At 38.0% G+C, this 22073-nt stretch overlaps 1 protein-coding gene across 1 annotated transcript in view; it reads right to left on the bottom strand.

Moving 5' to 3' along the window:
* Positions 1 to 22073, bottom strand: part of CADPS2 (calcium dependent secretion activator 2) — a 277107-nt gene that overhangs the window by 130847 nt on the left and 124187 nt on the right. Inside the window, exons 7-8 of the mRNA XM_030447170.1 lie at positions 19006 to 19117; positions 13140 to 13279 (exon numbers count right to left, since the gene is read on the bottom strand). Of these exons, the coding sequence (XP_030303030.1) occupies positions 13140 to 13279; positions 19006 to 19117 (252 nt within the window). The remainder of the gene's footprint in view (positions 1 to 13139; positions 13280 to 19005; positions 19118 to 22073) is intronic.

The following is a 22073-nucleotide window of genomic DNA, read 5'->3' as shown; positions in this document are numbered from 1 at the left end:
TCTAGAGATCACCTAGTCCAACTCTCCCACTAGAGCTCATCACACAGGACTGCATCCACGTGGGTTTTGAATATGTCCAGAGAAGGGAACTCCTCAACCTCCCTGGGCAGCCTGTGCCAGTGCCTTGTCACCCTCACAGTAAAGAAGCTTTTTCTTATGTTTAAATGGAGCATTCTATGTTCCCGCTTGTACCTGCTGCCCCTCATCCTGTCACTGGGAACTAATGAGAAGTGTCTGGCTCCATCATCCTTGTACCCACCCTTTAGGTACTTGTAGACATTAATAAGGTCTCCCCTGAGCCTTCTCCAGGCTAGCGAGTCTCAGCTCTCTCAGCCTTTCTTCATAAGAGAGATTCTTCAATTCCCCAGTCCTCTTTGTCACCATCCACTGGGCTCTATCCAGTAGTTTCCTATCTCTCCTGAACTGTGGAGCCAGAACTGGATGCAGCGCTGATGGCAATAAGGGCACACTCCCTTATTATGGATAATCTGCTATCTACCAGGACTCCCAGATCCTTCTCAGCACTGCTTTCCAGCAGGCCCATCCCTAACCTTTACTGGTGCTTGGGGTTCTTCTTCCCCAGATGCAGGACCCTACACTTGCTCGTATGCAACCTCATTAGGTTTTTCTCTGCCCAGTTCTCCAGCCTGTCCTGGTCATGCTGGATGGCAGCACAGCCCTCTGGAGTCTCAGCCACCCCTCCCAGCTTTGTATCATCAGCAAAAATCCTTCATAGGTGTTTCAGTTAGTCACTTGGGTTACTGTTCTTTGCACTAATCATGCGTCTCTCCATGGTAGGATCATCACATGCAGTCTGCCACCTAGCTATAGGGCTTAATCTCATCCCACTGCTGCAACAAGTGGCTGTTGCTGGAAAGTACTCAGCCAATGAGTCTCTCTCAAACACTGATGCTGCAGTCAAATTTGTTCATGTGAAGCTGCCACGAACTGTGAGAAGGTTACAGAAAATATGAAGTCCCAACCACAACCTTTATGATTGTGATTAAATGTTGTAATCATTGAACTCATACTACCATGGAGAAAAAACCAAAACAAATAAGAACCCACTAAATTTAATTTATATAAAGTTACTTCTGTCTAAATTTCAGGTAGACTGAAAGCAAGTTCTTCTCTAATATAATAAACTGCCAAGGTTTTCACTATCCCCTGCCTCCCTCACACACACACATAAAGACCAGGAAGGTTAAAAGGAATTTAAAAGGAATTTAAAAGTTGAGAATTGCAGAAAGAAATTTAATCGTATAGACTAAAAAAGTTTACCTAGCTGCTCTGTCACTGAGATGCACAGTCAGAGCTTCTGAAATCTCACGTGATAAGAAGGAAAAAGTGAGCATTTACATCTGAATGCAAGGAACGATTAAAGTAAAACTTTAGAGAAAATCCAGGCTAAAAAAATGGGAGTTTAGGACCCAGTGAGACTGCAAAGTAACTGCACTAAAGAATGCTGAGATAAAAACAAGGTACAAAAAGCAGCACACAGAAAACGGGCCAGTGCTGACGGGACCAGTTCACTCCATTTGATTATTCTGTGTGGTTGAATAAAGATTTCAGAAGAGATGAACCAAAAAGGATTTGACATTCAGTATTGATTATGGGGAGTCTCCATACCTAATCAATTATATGGACTCAATCCTAGTGAAGGCAGAAAGATATTGAATAAGTGTTGTTAAAGTTATGAACGGACAATAATAGGTATACAACTGAATGTGCAGCATTTTGCTTATCACAGAGCTGCAGAAGACCCATCTTAGCATTTTCAGAAGCAGGCAGCTTCTCAGTGAAATGTAACAAAAAGGAACACCCTATATAAACAGTTTAATGACTTTTAAAATGTGACAGTAGAAATATAAATTACATATTTGTGAGAATAGATTCATATTTTTTTTTACTTTCTTTTACTTCATGTTTTTAAAAGTTATGAGTAAAACCAGTGGTTTTTAAAAATTACATTAAAATTATATTTAAAATTTTCTATCAACCTTGCTTAACCCATATATCTTTTTCACATAAAGACTTGTGTGGTTAAGCTCTAAATTTATAGCTCAGCTTTTACAAATACTTCACATTAATTACTATTGAATGAATGAAGAATGACACCTTAATTAGTAATGCTTCTCTTGGCAATTAGGATTCTCTTGCCTTCTCTTAGCAATTAAAGTGGCAATGGCATATCATTAAGGTCTTCAAGATTCCCCTTCCCTCCTCAGAAGCAATTACTGTGGGAAGCACTGAAAATCAGGCTCATAGCTATAATCTGTTCTCTAAGGATCTAGCAGCAGGATAAACACTGCTTCTTTTTCCTTCCATAGTAATTTTGCATTAACCCATCATCATTATCCAATCAATCATTAATCTAATTTTAATGTGTCATTTTTCATGATGCCAATTTTAATTTTTAAAAAGTAACTGCTTACTGTAAATTGATTTTGCAGAAGTGTATAAGAATAAAATAATTTAAATGAAGGCAGTTAATGCCACTTATACTGAACATAGGAAAATTCTGTCTCAGTATATACAACTGCATGTTGTATTAATGTAAACAGGAGGACAGGTTTGTCAGAAATATAAGATAATTACAGCTATATGAATGACACTGACTCTCTGACTAAACAAAAAATATACACCATTATTACTGGACCCAAATTTAATTTTTTTTGTAGTTATGGGCCAAAATTTGCTTAATTTTTCTGTTGATCTGTAAAGTCACAGGTTTAGTTTTAAATTTTTTTGTTACTTTCTCAGTAGCCTAATTCCAAATGTCAGAAGTTCTTGAAATACTTGAGTTTACTCTGCTGAGATTTGAGTCTTGCAGAAAGCAATGTTCACACACATCAAAGTCTTGGATCTCTAGAGCCAGCAACTGTCTGAGAGCCACTGTTGAAACAAAAGACAATGTCTTCTTCCCAGGCTTTAGTGAAAAGCTTTTATGGTTTCAAAACAATCAGGTAACATCATGCTGCAGGAAAAGTAGGTGTTACACATCAGCAATATGCCTTTCCAGTTCAAGGCATTCAGAAATTACTGCTATCCAGGAAGCAATGACTACATTCCCTGAAGCATTCTGAAGTTTGAAGTGCAAATACTTTTCCTAGTAGTTTCTGACATATGCTTCTGCAGTTTCATTCACCAAGCAGGCTCTATACATGTAAATATGTGGTGCTGGATGTTAGATGATATTTTGGCATACCTTTATGTGAAGGGATGAGCAGACATTCTTGAATACACAGTGGCACTTGCTGCCCTGTCCATTCCCTATTGCTGCTCACATTTTATAGTGAAAACTCTTTTTTCCTCACCAGTCAACTGTGTGTGCAATTCAATGCAAGTCTGTTTGGTCAGCTACTGTCGTAGAATGCTCTCAAATGTTCCCGAAAGGTAGGGGGTGTGACCCCTTTGCCGTGCCCAACCCCATGTTTGAGGGGCCAATTAGATCGGCCCACAATCCTGTGCTACCTGCACCAGGGATTCGCTGTGCTACAGGTAAACACACCGGGTGTCCAATAAAAGGTTATGTTGATGATTGGTGGCGGGGGTGTGGTCACAGAAACACTATATAAGAAAAAGTTACTGCGCAATCAAGTTGAAGCTTGTTTACCAGCCATATTGGTTGCATTGGTTTTCCCTCACCGTTTTCCAACAAGCTACACATCCCCCAGTGGTGATGAGTAAAGCACTGGCATTAATACAGCTTGGGTCAGCACTGCAAAACTACTTACTGAGACTGCACTTTATCGTGGTCAGTCCTAAGATTTTGGATTGCAGTGCTAAGTGGTCTAAGTTGAAAAAGGGTTGGAAAATCACAGAATCATAGAATGGTGAGAGTTGGAAGGGACCTCAAAGATCATCCAGTTCCGACCACCCTGTGTGGGCAGGGACACCTCCCAACAGATCAGGTTGCTCACAGCCCCACCCAACCTGGCCTTGAATGCTTCCAGGGATGGAGCTTCCACAACTTCCCTGGGCAACTTGCTCCAGAGCCTCACCACCCTCACACAAAAGAATATTCTCCTAATCTCTAACCTAAATCTACCCTATTTCAGTTTAAAGACATTACCCCTTGTCCTCTCACAACAAGCCCCTGTAAAAAGTCCCTCCCAAGCTTTCCTGTAGGCCCCCTTCAGGTACTGGAAGGCTGCTATGGAGCTTTGACGTTCATTTCTCTTCTTCCTTTGAAGCCAATGAAACTTAACTGAAACTCCCATATTTCTGTATGTCTTCCTACAATGAAATCTTTTGCTCAGTATCTTCAAGCTCCTCTACATATGGCAAGCAAATATGAGGTCTTATTCTCCATACTTTGAGTCTGAGCAGGAGCTAACTCTAATTCAAAAGTGTTGTGACCATGTTGGTGGTCCCAGCAGTTCTAGAGTGCGGGTCCTTGAATCTCTTTGTCAGGTTTTCGTCAGGATGGGGAGCTCGCCAAGTATGGTCTCTCCCTCTCTCTCTGCTGCCAAGTCACATGACTTCAAATGGTCATATCTAAAATATTTTGTAAAATTAAAACAAAGCCTCTAACTCTTGGTTGATTTAAAAAAAATTGTTTAGTAGAGTACTCCCTTTAGATATGTCTGCTTTTGTTTACCTTCCATATTGTATATACTGACATCTCCATCAACTCTTGTTGCAAAACAACAAAAGAGTTCATCTCCCCAGGTAGGTGATAACAAGGTTGTTAGGACATGAATTTTGAGATCAGCTACACTCAACAAACATTGTCCCATTTGCCAGTAACAGGAGAGACAAGAAAAGCTTGTGCACACTAAGAATGATAGCTAGAGGGAGTCACTAAGTTTTGCAAACACCCATCTGACCTGAATACACACTTGGTTCCTGTGTTGAGATCTTAGTTTTCACAAAGTAACAACTGAGACAACCTCATGAAATTGTAGGATTTTGGCTATATGATTAGTGAATCAAGACTCGGGCAAAGACCAAGGCTTTCCTGCATGGCAAGCACCTTTTACCCACACACGTGAGGAATGAGTGGCATCTCATTAATGGCATAAAAGTAGTTTAATAACCTCTCATTTGTATGTGGGTTATAGGTCTTAAAATACTGGAAGGCCTAATGCTGCAAAAGGCAGTGGGCAATCTCTGTCAGTTATCTGTATAAACACTTAACTCCTAAATGTATTTGAGACTAATCGGGACTAATTGTTATAGAAATTTTAGTTGAAATATAAAGAACTCTGACATGAACACTGATAACACTCCACCTATATTTCTTAACAACTCTGGTATTCTTTGACAGGATAAGAAAATTCTACAAACAAAACTGCAGGTGTTAAAAAAACAAATCAAGTGTGTCTGCTGCCAAACAGTTATATGTGTCAGAGGACATTACAAACCCCAAACTACCACCAGTGCAAGCAAAAAATCCTCACAAGAATTAACTGAAGTGATCTTTATTTAATATAAAATACCTATTTAATTTCATCTTCATACAAATATGTACATCAACACTGTATATTTTACCTATAAAGATCAATGTATCTGTAGTGAAACTGTTTTATTATCTATCAAAGTAGCCATAGCTTAATTTAAAATAAAAGATGACTTAGCTTTTAAAAATCATTTAGGTAGCTAAGTACAGTTTACCTCTGACCTGAATTTAGATTTGATAAATTGTGAACTGGCAGAAGAAAAAGATTACATCTGATGCCCACCTCTTGCTCTGGTGTTTCACCCTTCCAAAGCTTTGTTGTCTGATTATTAGGTATTTATTTTAATTTAGGAGAAAACCTATATAGACAAAAATTTACCTCAACAATTCCAACGTACCTTTTTTTTTTTTTTTCTATAGCAAAAGTCTCAGCATTGATAAACCAATCTGTCAGGGTATTCCTACCTACTCAGTGACCTTGAGAAAACTCCAGAGAGGTCTGACATAAATACCTACATTTTGGGGCTGCTATATCGAAGCCATTTAACAAGATGATCAGAAAAGCATTCCTAACTAACTATCTGATATTATTATGTAAAGTTTGCAAAATGCAAACAAACTCCACAGTTTCTTCCTTTCGGCTTTCCTTATGCTTCCCAGTCTTCATGTTCAGAAGCTGAAAAATAAGGCTTCTACCAAAGGACAGTGAGAACTTTGCTCTAGAAAAGAGCTGCTGAAGTCTGTGCCCTGCTGCCCTTTTTAAGCTGAAAGCAAAAGTGCTATAGCAACAAACAGAAAGCTAGATGGTGCTAGCTGACTTTATGGCAAGTGAAATCAAGTGTTATGAAGATACAAAGACTAAGTATCTAGGTGAAGAAATAGTATAGTTAGGTAAACAGCTATTTATCTTAACATTAGACAGCAACTACATTATGTTGATAAATCAAAAAGAGAACAGGAATCTCTCAGGTAGACTCCCCTCCCTTTCATAAAAAAAAAATAAAAATATCAGTCTTCACCATTAAGAAAAGTATATTCAGTAACTATTGAAAAGTAAGGTAGAAAGTTATGGTTTTTTTATCTAGCAGAAAATAAAAACTGAGAAAATCTGTGGTACATATTACCGTATTATAAAAAGTATTTGGAAAGATTTTTCTAAAATGTTGGATATATAGAGGTTTCCAACTCTTATCATCACTTTTAAACTTGACATTTTAGCTTAGCCAATTTCATTCCTGTTTCATCTTTTAGTATTGGTAAAACAAACTGATTCAGAATTAACCTGACAAACCTATGTGTTTCAGATCAGAGAAAGGTCTGGAACTGGTTTCAAATTCATGATATGCAACATAAAGGCCAACCTGTGACAACGGGGCACACAGCACTAGCTAAGAGAAGTGTGATTGTAATCCTGACAGGTAATAGTAACCCAGAATTGAAATAGCATCATTTCAATGTGCTCACCTGCACGTTTCTCTGAAATAATGATACTGGGAGAAGATCTTATCCTCAGATCAGCCTTCAGATTACCCCTCTTGAAGTAACAAAGATAATTCTGCTCTTCCTCATGCCCACCTGTGCCAGGTGACCATGGACAAGCAGCATGCAAGAGATGGAACCACCACTGTTCTGAATAACCTCAATGCCCTCTGGGTCTTCTTAGTTGACCAATGAGATCAGTAGTAGCTTTGACAATGGTTTGTTTATCCAGGTGACACAGGTCACACACACTACAACCCTACTTATTGAGAAGGCAGCAGACTGACCCCAGTGCTCTCCTAAGCTTGGTCACTGAATGGCCTGTGATCTGGTGTGATCTCTGGTCATTCCTGTGCTTCAGTCCACTCCCTTGTAAAACACATATAATTATACTTCCTTTCCTCTCCAATGAGCTCCTATCAATGGGAAACAAGTGTTGTAAAAATGAGAGTGGACAATTGCTTATCTTGTAATTCTGCATCTTGAAAAACTTGCTCAGAGGGCATTCATCTCACAGATTTCCTTTAGCTCTAAAATCACATCAGCAGGACAAATATGATACTTAAGTGGCATAAAGGAAGCAGTAGCTATCTTTATTCTTTATAAATGCTCTCCTAAGAACACTTCAGCAAATTCCAAGTGCACAAGAGAAAATTCTTTGAAAGATTTACAAATTCATGGTGACCCCATACAATAATAATTATTTTTTAAAAATTGTGAGAGAAAACATGTCACACATTCTTTCAGTTTCAGAGTGTGTATTTTGAAAAAGTTGCTAAAAAAAAATTGCTTTACAGATGAGAGATGGAGACTGGATATGTACGTAACCAAGTACTTGTAGAATGTATATTCAAAACACAAAAGTTTAAGGAATTGATCTTATAACATTTCTATATGCAACATGTCATAGCATGAAGCAGTACAGAACTTGTAAGAATGAATTTTGCCTTTCTAATCTGGAAAAAAGTTTTGGACAAGAGCCACGATGAAATGTTTTTACTTCAGATTCTAATCTGAATAATACTGCATTTTTTAATATTGTCCTGCTCAGATGGTTAGATTTGTCAGAGCTTTTTTTTAAAGCAAGCTCTTTAAAAATAAAAAAAAGATGAGTATTCATTTTTTATTTCTAGACTGGAAGCAACAGAATAATACCCTTTAGTAACCACTAGGCTATGCTAGCAGGCAGCTTAGCTGACACAAAATCTATTTTTAAAAATAATGCAAGCTTTAAATGCACACATATGTTCAAAGTCACATTAAAAAAACCAAGACCCCCATGCATTAGAAAAGGTATTTACAGTAACCCACATACCATGAGTGGATTAATCTGTAACCTTTTTTGATACAATTTTCAACCCTAATTTAATTATGAGTTAAGGAGAGCCAAATGAGCCTTCCTGAACCAAAAAGTACCTCCTTAACAATGCTATTCTAACTTGACAGAAACAAACAGGCTTTTAGCATTTTATATGTGAAGTTTTTAGGTTACATTCAGCTTATTTCCTCTGACAGTTCAGAAGTAATAGAAATGTTAAAAAACCTTTTGTATGAACATTGCCTTTACTACCCTGACAAAGAATATTAAAAAAATTTCTTGTGTATGCTCTGCATTTTATACAAAGAAAAGGTTACAACACTTTACAAGAAGAGCACAAATACATTTCCAATTACAAGAAATAAATTTAAAGTATCATGAATTGCCAGTAATTGGAACTGTTCTACAAATTCCTATTAAATAGTGACATTTACCTTGTCTTTACTCAGAATTTCTAGCTGTGAATGCTTTCCTTGTAATGTACTGACAGGGCTTAAACAGAAAAGGATGGTTATATATCCTTTAAGTTGTTTCATACTTTGAGGACCTTTCATACAAGAATTACAAAATGTTATCTGAAATAATGGGATTATGTTTACCATGAGTATTTCTTTTTTTTAAGCATATAACAGAATGCATAGAAAAACCACAGTGTTTCCTTGATCAAATGCTTTTTTAAATCACATTATTCAAGTAACATTAGTTTAGCTGTATGAAGGTGTCACCATAAACCCTACTGTAAAAATACTGTGGTTAGAGCAAAGCTCTTTTTTTCAGAGATATAAATGTACTGCAATTGAAATTTGTAATAGTGTTGAGTCATAAGGATTTTTATTCCTTGCTCGTAGAAAAGTTTACATTTATAACAAAAGAATCCCAAGTTTATACTTTAATCTGAAATATAATTGCTTCTTTTTACTGTGGAAAGCCAAAGAGGGAACATGATTTGAAGGTGCTGCAGTCTAGAATACTGTTTCTCAATTAAAAATCTCAGTTGAAGTACATGACAGTATAACTTGTAAAACAATATTCTTGAAGCATAAATTGGAAATAGGTTTTTAAGTATTTCAGCACATCCCTTGCATCAGTAACTCAGTCTTAAAACAGAAGAAACTTTTCTGAAGGAGTGAAACTATAAACCCACAATTTTACTGACCTTGCAAAAAGAGAGAAATTTGAGTGTAGCTCCCATAAAAGAAAAAAATGGTGTCTTATTATTACCATCAGACATTAGATGGTGTCTATCATGATACAACATTAATCTAATAAGGATCCTCTTTCTGCAATTGGCCGGGGGGGTAATATTTTAATTTGAGTAATTTTTGAGTTTCTTAGCTGAAAGGCACTATCTAATGCCAAAAGATTGCCTTTATCTCATTTGAGACAAATATGAACCTTGTACGTTAGCTTCTTAACTTGGAATGACACAGAAAATGTAAGTTGTGTAATTCAAAGATTGGCAAAGATAAAACATGAGATGTTTATGAAAAGTGAAGCTAGAACTCACCTGGGATAATCACAGTAGCTCCTTGGTAACTAGATTGTTGTAAACTTCACCTTGATAATGTGATGACAAGGATGATCTCATTCTTTCATCCTTTTCTTTTGCCCTAATTTGTGTGCTTAGGTTATCTGACCACATACTAAAATGAAATTAACTTTTAGAATAATAAACCAAAATCAACGAAACTAAACTAAATGAAACTACCCAGTCCTCTTCACTACTCAGGATAGCAACAGCTGCCTTCCAGCTCATTAACACTTCATTTTATCCTGTGGCCTGTTTTATTGTGTGTTACCCTAGCATTGCTTTACAGAGAGAATCAAGTTATTTGGTTTTCTACTTAGTCTGGGTTCACCAAAGAGCTGCAGATCCTGGCACCACAATGCCACTGCCTGGCAGAGCACAAGTCTTTGGCCATTTACTAGAAAAGTGACCATGCTCCACTTGCCCCAGCTCAAGAGGTGGGGAGGAACCTTTCCTACCAGTGTCTTCCCAAGATTTACTTTCAAATGTCTACGACACTGGGAGATGGGGAGTTGGTTTTCTCACTTCATAATGGGAGAGCTGAAGTACTGAAAACTTTACACTTCAGATATCAAGATGAGGATGTAAATTTTAGGATATTTGGACTCTAACAGCACAATGTATATTTTATAGCCCAGTTTCAACTGGTTTTAGCTAACAACTGTGAGTGTTGGGACCTCTGTGAAAGCAGATTCCAGGTGATCAAACTGGGCACAGGAAACAAATAACACCAATTAACATTGGTAGAAACACCAATTAACATTGGTGTAAGGACCTTACACACAGGTCCTTCAAAGTAGAACAATGTAGCAGCTCAACTAACAACCACAAAATATTCCTTTGCCTTCCCAGAATACTAACCATCACCCTCTTCACAAATGAGGAATTCTCTGTATCCACAGTATCAGTTCAGAACCAGAATAGCTTTAATCTGTGAGTTAAAGCAAGTGGGAATTGCTCTTAAAAAAATAGTAAATGACCACTTAGTATTTTCACTCACACAGAAAGCCAAGAGAAGGCTGCACAGATGATGCAGATGATGGCTTTTCATAGCAAAAATGGTTCCTGACTATACATTAATAATCCTAGAAGGCATTTTTTGCCTCCCAAACAAATACCACCTTCCTTCCTCTCACTGCAACTCCAGTGCCATCATGTATCAGTATTTCATCAACCTTTTCAGTGGTTATTAGGGAAATTCTTAACCTTTTCTTTCATTTCATATACATTTCTGGTGGCAAGTCTATACTGCACTCCCTTGGTGCCCTAACTTTTCTTTACAAATGTGTAGGCAGCAATCATTACAGCTAATGGCTATAAAGAAAGGGAAATAAAAGAAAGAGAAACCTTTTTGGAGGGAAGAAAAAAAAATTGCCTGGAGAACAGCAACTGCAGTGACCCTGAATTAAAATGAAGAAGAAAACAACTTGCCCACTCAGGAGATTAGGATTCAAAATCACCATGAAGTAGTAGCCAGCAACAGTGGATGGAAGGGATAGTGAATTAAATTACTGAAAGTAATACTTGATTAGGAAGTTCATTTAATGCTCAGACAAGATGACTAGTGACATGAGCCAGTGTGGAAAAGCAAACTGGGGGCTTAGGAAGACACTCTGAAGACCTCAGAACAGCTCCTAGCTAAGAAAGCCTCTGGAGAAACCCAGGAACATAATGAGAGGAAGCACTGGATTTCTTCTTGTTTCTGGACTCAGGTCAAAGTAAGTTGCTTGTTAGACTCTAATTTGGCCTGCAGACAGCACAAATCCAACTTTATAAGCGACCAGATTAAAAATGGGGACTTTTCCCAGCCACCTGCTGGGATAGGTGCATGGGTGTAATGTAGCTGTAATGCATGGATAGGGAGGATATATGCACTGGGATACGTGCATGGATGTAGCTGTAATGTGAAGTATGTAACCAAGCAGGTCATGTGCAAGTAACATATCTCTGTTGTGTATTATTCATTACTGTTGTTGTTCAAGTCACCCTTGTCCCCATGGCTTCCTTTTCACAAACCACTAAAGAACACAGCCAGAACTGTGCCACCCCTGCAGCATTCACCACTTTAGCTGGGTGGGTACCTCCAAGCAGCAGAAGACTGAACCCATGCTACTGGACTGAATCTAGACAGTGAGGAGCCACAATTAGCAATTCATTTCAGAGGTGTTTGGTGAGCCCATATGAATAGGGCAGGGTGTGAGGACTGACCAGAGAGCATCGAGTACAGACAAGCTCTTTTCTCCCAGGGTCCCCTCTCCACTCCAATTTGCCCATGGCAGCCTGGTCTTCCTGCTCTCTCCTGCCACATTATCCCATTTCCCTTATTAATGAATTTGCAGCCCTACATGAAAGTCTTCTCATCTCAGTCCCAGTCTCCAAGCACAGCAACTCCAGTTCCCCAGGTACCTCCATGACTGGTTTCCCTCCTTTTCCTTCCAGGTGCTCATCACCAGCTTCAGTTTCACACCAGCAAGTCTCACTGTTACACTCCTGATCATTTGTGCCTAAGTTTCCCAAAATCAAAGTTTGGGCTGAGGTTGACACCTGGGAAATTTCAGCCCAACTAATTACAGCTCAGCCAAAACTTATATAAGTTGGTTTTGTTTGGTTTTGTTTAAAACAAGATAATTGACTATAGGAAGTTTTGGCAATTTTTGTTTGTATACAATAAGCAGAAAGGAGACTGAAAAGAAATCAAAATCATATGGTCACTATATTAGTCCTACATTAACATGCTGAATAGAAATATACTACTCCTTAATTTGGAAGAAGCTGAAAGGATAGAAAACAGCCCTGGAAATTACTTTATAACACCAGATACAGCCTTTCTTACTGTCAGCAACACTACGGGGTTTTGCTGTTGGGAGGAGGATTAGTGTCTGGGGGAGATGTCTTTATAAGCTATTCCATATAGTGTCAGTGTTTGACAGAAAAAATGAAAAGCATCCTTAAACTGGCATTTGTACATAAATTCCTTTCAAGAGATATACAGTATAGTGGACAGAGAAAGAAAAGGAGATGCTATGTTGGAAATACTGTAACATTTATGCATGTGATTTATCTGATTTTAAGGGAAAAATATGTTTCTTCTAAATATAACCTTTTTTTTTCCCAAAGTGCAATAAATTTTAACATTAAAAAGCAGTTCCTTAGTGACACTACTCTTAGTACTGTATTTCAGAGTTAACTCATAATCTGCCTTTACACATCACTGAGCATCTGATATTAAGGTTATTCCTGACTATTCCAAACTTTATATGTAAAATGAGGATATAATGTAATGCCATACTGTAGGAACTTTTGTACACATGTATAGTTTTTAAAACTTTATGGTTTTAGATACAGATGCTTAAATGAGGGTACAACGCAGTAAAATTATAGATACAAACATCCAGAAAATGGACACTTACCCACAGTGCTTCATGTGGGGTGGTTTATCCATTCTCACTGCCAATTTAATCTTCAAGTCACTGTCCTGGCTGTTTTTGGGGACAATCATTTTATGCAGGTCAGGTGACTTTGGGCTATTGGATGTTGGATACAACACTACCTGCAAATCATAAAACAAAAACAAGTTGATGAAAAAAAACCCCAAAACTCTAGTCCTTAACGGAAGTAATACTAAGCAATGAAGATTCTTGTTGCATCTCCTCCAATCTGAAAGATGAATAAGAAACGTTTCATAATTAATAAATCAGTTGACACAAGCTTACTGTTATAGATTAATTTCCAACATGAACTCATTCTTTTTCTTACTAATGGGAAATTTCATACTTTGAGTTAATAAAATTTTCTTCTCTGTTAGCTCATTTTGAATTACCAGTTTTCAACAAAAGGGAACATTTGACATTGGAAAATGGCCATGTACAATTAAAAAAGAACCTAAATTTTTACTTCACCCAGTGCTCTGCTGAAAACACCCAACTGAAACAATAGCACTGTGGGTTCAGATAATTCAGTAAATTCATCTCATGATCATTTAAAACACTTGACCATGTGGTCCAATCATATCTAGCACTACATTTTCTTAGACCATACTGTCACTTGCCTTCAGTACAGTTCACATCCCAAAACCCTAAAGAAAATAAAGATGCAGCCCATCAATACTATCTTTTTCATAACACAGTCTGGGCCATCTTCAAAAAGCAGATCAAACCCTCAACCTGTCCCCATCCCAGGGCGGTTCCTGCATGCAGTGGACCAGGCCAGCAGGTCAAAGGAGGTGCCTCCCCCTCCTACCGCATCTTTGTGAGACCCCATCTGGAGTACTGTGACCAACACAAGGACATGGACCCATTGGACCGAGTCCACCGGAGGGTGACAAAGATGATCAGAGGGTTGGAGCACCTCTCCTATGAAGATATGCTAAGAGAGCTACAATTCAGCCTGGACAAGGCTCCAAGGAGACCTTACAGCAGCATCCTCCCAGTACCTGAAGGGGGCCTACAAGAAAGCTGGGGAGGTTTAGGTTAGATATTAGTAAGAAATTCTTCACTATGAAGGTGGTGAGACACTGCAACAGCCTACCCAGGAAAGCTGTGGTTGTCCCATCCCTGGAAGTGCGTAAGGACAGGTTGGACAGAACATCAAGCAACCTGCTCTAGTGAGAAGTGTCCCTGCCTATGTCAGAGGGTTGGAACTAGATGCTCCCTTCCAATCTACAAACAGTCTATAATTGTCTGGTGTCCCCATCCTACCCTGCTCCCTGGAACCTCAGGGAGTTCCTGTGGCTCCTGGTATGCAGCTTCCTATCCTTCCTCAAACTGCATGGTTTCCTAACCATTATTTCCTAACAGGAAAACAAGAAGATTTGATGACACAAAAGAAGTTCCCATGTTCTCTTCCAGAAGAGCGCAAATGGTGTTACAAATTATTATTTTTTGCTACTGACCAAACTCGCATTTTCTTTGTACCTTATTCCACACTAATGATGAAAACTTTTAGCCTCAACACTTAAAATCTGGCTAAGGTATAAGCAAGTGAAAACTGAATTTTACATCTCATTTCTTAACCATAAGCAGCACTGTGAGCTCTGTTCAGAACAAATACTACACTCATGGTCATGAAAGAAACCCCAAGATGAAGTGAAGAAAACAAGTTCTCTTACTTCTTTGCTCTACCTGATACTCTTATTCAATGTATGATGATTTACAACTATGAAAAACAGAGCTTTCACCACTCAACAGGACTAATTTGTTTTATGGAAGGCTTTTTCGTTCATGTTTTAAAATATTAAACTTTATGTTATGAAAAAAGCACCCAATATTATCTGGTACATGCAAATATATCCTGCTATTTCTGAACAAAGTTCATAGGAAAATCTCCTAGCTAAATACACTGTTTTATTGATTAGAAAATTGCATTATAAACCAAAAATTACTAAAGATGGTTTAGACTAGTACAGAAGTGACCAGTAACATTGTAGAAACCCTTTAATGTTGTTTGTGTAACTCTGTTCCCAGTGTTTCTTACCTATTTTTTATTGAAATTTCTACTAACTCCTCTCAAGTTGCCTTCTCCTCTAACTTGAAAATTTGGAGCTGTTCAGAGTTACGTCAGACCCTTGCCCCAAAACAGGTTAAAGTAAGAGAGCTGGAAGATGCTGTTGGTATGACAAGTTCCCTTTAATGCCCCAGCAGCAGCCTGCCAAGCACTGCACTTGGGTCCTCTGAGCATTGTCATGATGGAATGCTGCCAGGAGGATGACAAAAAAGCAGCTCATGGGAAGGGACAAGTTTGGAGGTAGAAGTGGGAAAAGGAGATGGCTCTCTCAAAAATAAGTCCCTTAGAGAAGTTCTCACCTAAGGATTAACAAGAGCTGATCACCAAGGGAGATTACAAGTATTTTACACAAGCTCCATCATTTCACTTACTGAGTGATCTCTTGCTTTTCAGCTGCAGTTGTATTACAGCTGAAACACAGAGACAAGACTTTGGTAGCAGGTGGTTAAAAAAAAATGAAAATCAAACTGAGAAACTGAACAGGCACATGGTGAATGCTCAAATACTGTTGTTGACAAAGAATTGGGAAGACTGCAATTTATGCAATCAGTGGACCTCTGCTGATGCTGCCAGCTGACCACTTACCTTAAGAGATCTTAGCAACTGGTAAAAGATGGCTTTCAGTCCTTCCCAAAGAGCCTCTCCCCCATATCTAAGAGATAGCATGCCTGAATGAAAAATATCTCAAGAATTTCTGACAAGAGGCTTTTTCAGAGAAGCTACTGAGAAAACCCCTGTTAACATGGAAACAATAACACTCAGCCAAGACATAGCAGGGTGCTGACAGGCAGACTGTTTGGAAGAGCAAAAGAAAAGGGGGAGTGGAAGCAATCTCTTATTATTTTCCAAACTTAAAAAAAAAAAAGAGACACAAAACCCCAGACCTGAGAAACCTCAATAATTTCAAAATATGGAGAAACACATTCCCCAGGATGGCAGGCTTTAAACAAATATATTCATAGTATGAAATTGTTTCTGCTCAGCAGACCTTTGAACACAGCACAGAAGACAAACAACATGACTGGTGCAGCTGGCATTCAGAAACCAGGCAGTCATGAGAGTACATGTACCTAGCCAGTAAAGCTATTTCAGAATGCCTTCGAATCAAACCCAGACTAACAGCACAGATAATTATTGCCAGCTCTAGCTGACTGTGACAAGCAGGCTGTGAGACAATAGTTCCCTCTTAATTGAATAGTCAGAGCAACAAGGCTGAAATATTCCTATATTCAGTAAGTATCAGCAATCAAACACCACCTGCTGTTCTCACTTTGTATTCACATGTGTGCTAAGCAAGCACAATGGCTGTCACTCTGAATTACTAGGTTTGAACATCTTCATACACAAAGTATCAAGCAAGGAAAAGTGGTGTCTGATCCCTAAGTTTCAGCAATCACCAGGCTGATTTTTCAGAAGCATTTACTCCAAACTCTGAAAGCTTCTTGACTCTTCCTCAGTTGTTGCATCTACAAATGCAAACATCAATTCTGCCTTTTGCATGCACATACAAAAATTACTGAAGTAGCCAGAGCAATGTTAGTCACATAAAAACTGTGCTACGCATTTCAAAGATGTGGGAATAAAGGGAATTCTTAGCAGTAGCTTCAAAGATGCAGCCTGCTTCACTTTCTAAAGGTTTAGTGACTCCCAGTACACAGAGCTCCACACAACCAGATTCAGACCATGACTTCGGAAGCTCACATTCTGCAGAACCCAAATCTAAAACCCATCCTTTCTCCTCCTATGCATCTTCAATTTTTTTTTTCAGTGGAAAACTGAGTTTGTCCAACTGCCCTCCAGTTTGTGTAGAACAGAAAATAAAGGTTAAGATTTGGGATTTTGTTTGAAGACAGCTAAAGTTTTCAACAGGGAGCCAGAATTATAACCCCAACAAACATTTAGAGGAATAGAGCAATAACAGAGATGTGACACAGTAAACACTACTTCCTGTCTGTTAACCATATCTTAAATGTCTTGAAGGAAGAAGATATACAGACTGTCACTTGGTGCTCACATGGGGACTTCTGCATCAGTGGATGAACAGTCCTCAGCCTCTGGTCCCAACCAAGGAGTATATAGGGCTGTAAATTTAGACTGTCATCTCTACTGAAAGCATGAGCCTGCATCCCTTCTGCTCTGACATAAGCAGTAACCCCTGGAAATCATCAGTGTCTCCTCCTTAAACCAAGGAGCTGTATGGCTATTATTACTGAGATCAGGACCTACATCTTAAGGTCCTAACTATGAGAAACTTCCCCACACTGATGGGGTCAATCAAAACTCTCCTCTATAGCTCTGGGGAAATCTTTTTTGGCTCCATATTTCACATAATGGATCTGTTTTTACAAAAAGCTGACCCCTTGATGGCAGAAGAAACCTTTTGGTACCTGATGAAAGTTCAAAATTCAAATCATGTAGCTTGATGCCACCCTTCTATTTCTAATTATATTAAACAGAACAAAACCCTCAGAATAACTGCAGGCTAAGGGAAATGCAAACTTCAACAACGTAGAAATGCAGTACTAGGTCAAGACACAAGCGTTGAAAAAAGTAATTGACAGATGAGAACTAATGTCCACAGCACATATATCTCAGAGGGAGCAGGTTTGAATTGAATTTTTAAGTACACTCCAGTTAAAACAGTGACTAAAGTTAGAATCTTAGAATAGAATCATATAATCATTAAGATTGTAAAAGACTTCCAAGACCATCAAGTCCAACCGTCAACCCAACACTCCCATGCCCACCAAACCCTGGACTGAAGTGCCAGACCTACACATCTTTTAAACATCTCCAGGGATGGTGGCTCAATCACTTCCCTGCAAAGCCTGTTCCAATGCTTGACCACTCTTCCAGTTAAGAAATCTTTCCTAATAATCAGTCTGAATCTCCTTGGTGCAACTTGAGGCCATTTCCTCTCATCCTATCTCTTGTTACTTGGGAGCAACACCCACCTCACTACAACCTCCCCTCAACCTCCTCTTCTCCAGACTAAACAATCCCAGTTGTTCCTTATAAGACAGTCTTTAGCAAGCCGGCAGATTCCCTCTTCTCCTGAGTTGAGTGACCACCACCAGCTGGCATCTGTCTGTCTGGTCAGAGCTGGGAGGCACAGGAGGACAGATGTGCAAACAGGTGATGCATGGCCAACTTGCCTCCTTGACAGGAGATGGAGGGGGGAGATTTCCAGGCCCTCCCTCATTTGCACTACCCTTCTCTTTCTATGATACACTACACTCTCTAGCCCATGATTTTGTCCCAAGAAGAGCCAAAGATTGTCCTCATCTAGACATGTTAAATGTGTAGAGAAGGGAAACTCATACAGTACAAGAGTGAGAACTTGTGTTTTATTCTGACATAGTACACCTGTAATTTCTTTCCCCACTCCATCCTTCCACCACTCAAGTCCTACTTTCCCTTTTCCCATTTCCCAGTCAATTGCTATGCTTATTTCATGCCAAATCTTCTCTCTCTCTCCTCTCCACTCCTAATTTGAATAGCACTGGGGGGTCACCTAGGAATTTTAAAATGTTTTAAACTAGATAAATGAGCCATCAAGGTTTCCAGGCAATCCAAGTCAATTACCATGTTCTTAACACTGGCAAAAGTCACCTCTAAAAAGAAAGCATTGTTTGGTAAAGCTGCAGAACAGCAGGTGCTGTACTGAGTACCTTATACTGTTCTATACCATGTTTTATCAATACTTGCATTTTTATGCACAATTTCTCAGGTATTTATTAAGTTTATTAAATTGTTTCTGCACATAATACTTACTCTTCCCAGTTCTTTATCTTCAAGTGCCAGCACCCCAGTGCTTTCTGTAAAGAGTTTTACTTTGACAACAGGCCGAGGGTGAGTAGTGGTGAAATCTCCTTGGGTTCCCCATCTGCAACAAATAAAAGAATAGAATTGAACTGGGGTAGAGGACAGGCCCCAGAGTGATAGGACTGTAATCCTTTGTACATAATATTTATCAATGCACTCCTAGAACTTAATTTCTAAACTTTTGAGGCAAAAGGGCATAGTAGTGAATTTTTGAGCATTCAAGATTATATATTTACATGGGAAATCGGCTTTTTTTCTGTGCAAGAAAAATCTGGAGTTTTCTACATGATTTCTCTAATGATTTTTTTTCTAATGATTTTTTTTCTAATCTTTTTGTCATTAAAAAAATTAATAAATTTTAAATGGCAGAAGGTCTGGAATTATATCCTCGTAGGGGAAAGAAGAACCAAGTAAGCAAAGGAGGACGAAGAAGGGGGAAGCTGAGAAAGGTAGAGAGTGAAGAGGAAGTTTTTTCTATTAAATATATTACTAGGTTCACTATTTTGAGCATACAACTCAAATTAATTCAGCAAAGAATAGAGTCTGAATTTTAAAAAACCTTCAAACATTTAGCTTAAGGTTAAGGTGAATGAACTATGCAGAAAGTAAAAGATTTGAACGCAGAAAATGTAATTTTTCTTGAGATATTACAACTAGAAGATGTTGCAAGTGTAAGGATGGAAGAAAAATGTAAATACAAATGCAAAAACTGGAAAAAAATAGCTCTGCAAGATAATTACTGCCACAAGGCTTCATGCTAAATTAGGCAGACAAACTTCTTGCTCTATCATCTCTTATCTCAGTTAAACACACTCATTTTGTCAGCCTTTCCTCCCACCATTGGCCATTGGTACAAAAAAAGTGATACAAATTAGATTGCAACTTCCTTCAATAAGCTATTTCATTTTCCTAAATGATTGCATGGCATTCACTGTATTGACAATACTGATTCTGGTTGTTACTAAGTAAGCACAGCTCCAATTTCTCTTCAACCTTTCCATTACTTGACATATTATAATTAGCAGAAGCTAAAAAATGGAAAAAAACAGGTGACCTTAAGAGCGTGGTCTGTAAGAACTCTGTGACTTAACCTGAAATCTTAGAAGGCCTTCTAGACATAAAGCAATATTTTCATTTTACATAAAAGTATAATTTACATGGACTCTCCTTTGTTGGAAAGCAAAGATACAGTAGTAAACCTTCATCTAAAGGATCTATTAAATAAAAGAAAATCCTTCAACTAACATGAGTTACAGACTTCAATACAAAGTCTAGGAAATAACATGCCACCACAACCACAAAGTTTTAAGAAAGCACTGGTTCTGTACAAACAAACCTTACAGGTAGCTGAACACATTCCAGACTATGAAAAGTGAGGTTCACTGAAAATTAACCAACCCTTATGTTACCATTCTGTCTTCTACACTTCTAAACTACAGAAGTTTACTGCGCAGATTCAAAGATTTAACATGATAATGATTGTTCAACATTACAACCACTGCTTCATTCAATATATATTTATGTATATATTCTCAATTACATCATTGGGATCTGGGATTCAAGTCTGAGAACACAAGGGGAAAAGTCTGTATGTTTGTATCTTTCTATAATGCTTAATGTGTTGTTTAGGTTGCAACAAATTTTCTGGGGAAATTAACAATCTATGTTTGCTAATTTCTATATTTGAAAATTACTTGTTTATGTTGATGGAAGTACCAGGAGTGTATTGTCACATCATAATCACATTAAGAACAATAATCACATTCATTTGCTGTGGAAAGGCAATGCATAAATAAGGTTCTAAACAAATCCTAATGTTCTTTTTCAGCACAGACAGAAACAAGCCCTGGACTCAGGCAAAGTAATTTGTGAACTCGGTCAAGTAACTTTGCCCTTCATCACTAATGTAATCTAATCTTTTATATGTCTTGACTCTGTTCTATGTTTTACTGTGATTCCACTATTTTATGTAGAAATCCTGCTGAGAACTACAAATTCTTTTTTTGAGAATCCCTACAATACAGGAACACTTTGTATCAACACTTCAAGGGCTGTCAGCTACTGAAGGAGCATTAAAATAATAATGTTTTTTTAAAACTGAGGTTCCTATCAAAATCTTCCTAAAACTACAAAATGTACATATGAGAAAGATATTTTTTTTCTACCGCGATGGATGACAGTAGAAAAGAGTAGTACAGAAAATGGTATGAAGATGGAAAGGCACACAACTGCCTTTAAGTGTCACCTTTGATTCCACCTAAGCAAGGACTACACAACAGTCTGGATTTTTTGTTTTTATCTTTTGTTCCCCAAGAATTTCTCATTTATTTACATCTACATGGCAATTTTTGACTTGGAACATTAGTGGTTTGAAATGCAAGACTAAGAAGCCATTTCTTCAGCAGTTCCCTTTTAGAAAAGTTGGGTGCTCTGCAACTGTAGCTGCTTGTGCTAAGTAGCACTACATTCAATTTCTGAATGCATTGTTGAGCCACTTTTTAAGTATAGTTGCTCAGAAAGAGTGGTTTATTCCCTGCCCCTGTAGATTCAGCAGCAAAATGAAAGGCTGGTTGTCACAAAACTTTGGCAATCCTTTCTTGGAACTCTGCTTTGAAGAAGTGAAAACTCCAAATTGAGTCCTTATATCAGCAACAGAAAGGACCAAGTGTTTTGATGGATATGCTATATTGTAAAGCTCCTTTATACAACTAAACTAATGTGAAAGGAAGAAAAGAATGATCTGATCTACAATGTTTTTTTCAGGGTTTGCTTTTGGTAAAAGTAATAACTATTATAAAGAAAGGAATTATCAGAGCTCAAAATTAGTAGGCATTTATCATATTGCTAATTATGAGCTAGACAGAATCATGTATTTCTTCTTTAAACAGAAAAGATTATTCATATAAAAAAAACTTTAAAACTTGTTAAGACATAACTGTGAGTAGTTTTTCTTCAAAGCAAAAAAACGTCTAATACAAACCAGAAAGGAGAATCAGAAATGTTAAATGCGCAGTAAG

The sequence above is a fragment of the Calypte anna genome, chromosome 1 (genome assembly GCF_003957555.1).
Source record: "Calypte anna isolate BGI_N300 chromosome 1, bCalAnn1_v1.p, whole genome shotgun sequence".
NCBI classification, from domain to species: domain Eukaryota; kingdom Metazoa; phylum Chordata; class Aves; order Apodiformes; family Trochilidae; genus Calypte; species Calypte anna.
Note: the sequence above shows the minus strand (reverse complement) of the source record. Positions and strands in the feature narration are given on the sequence as shown.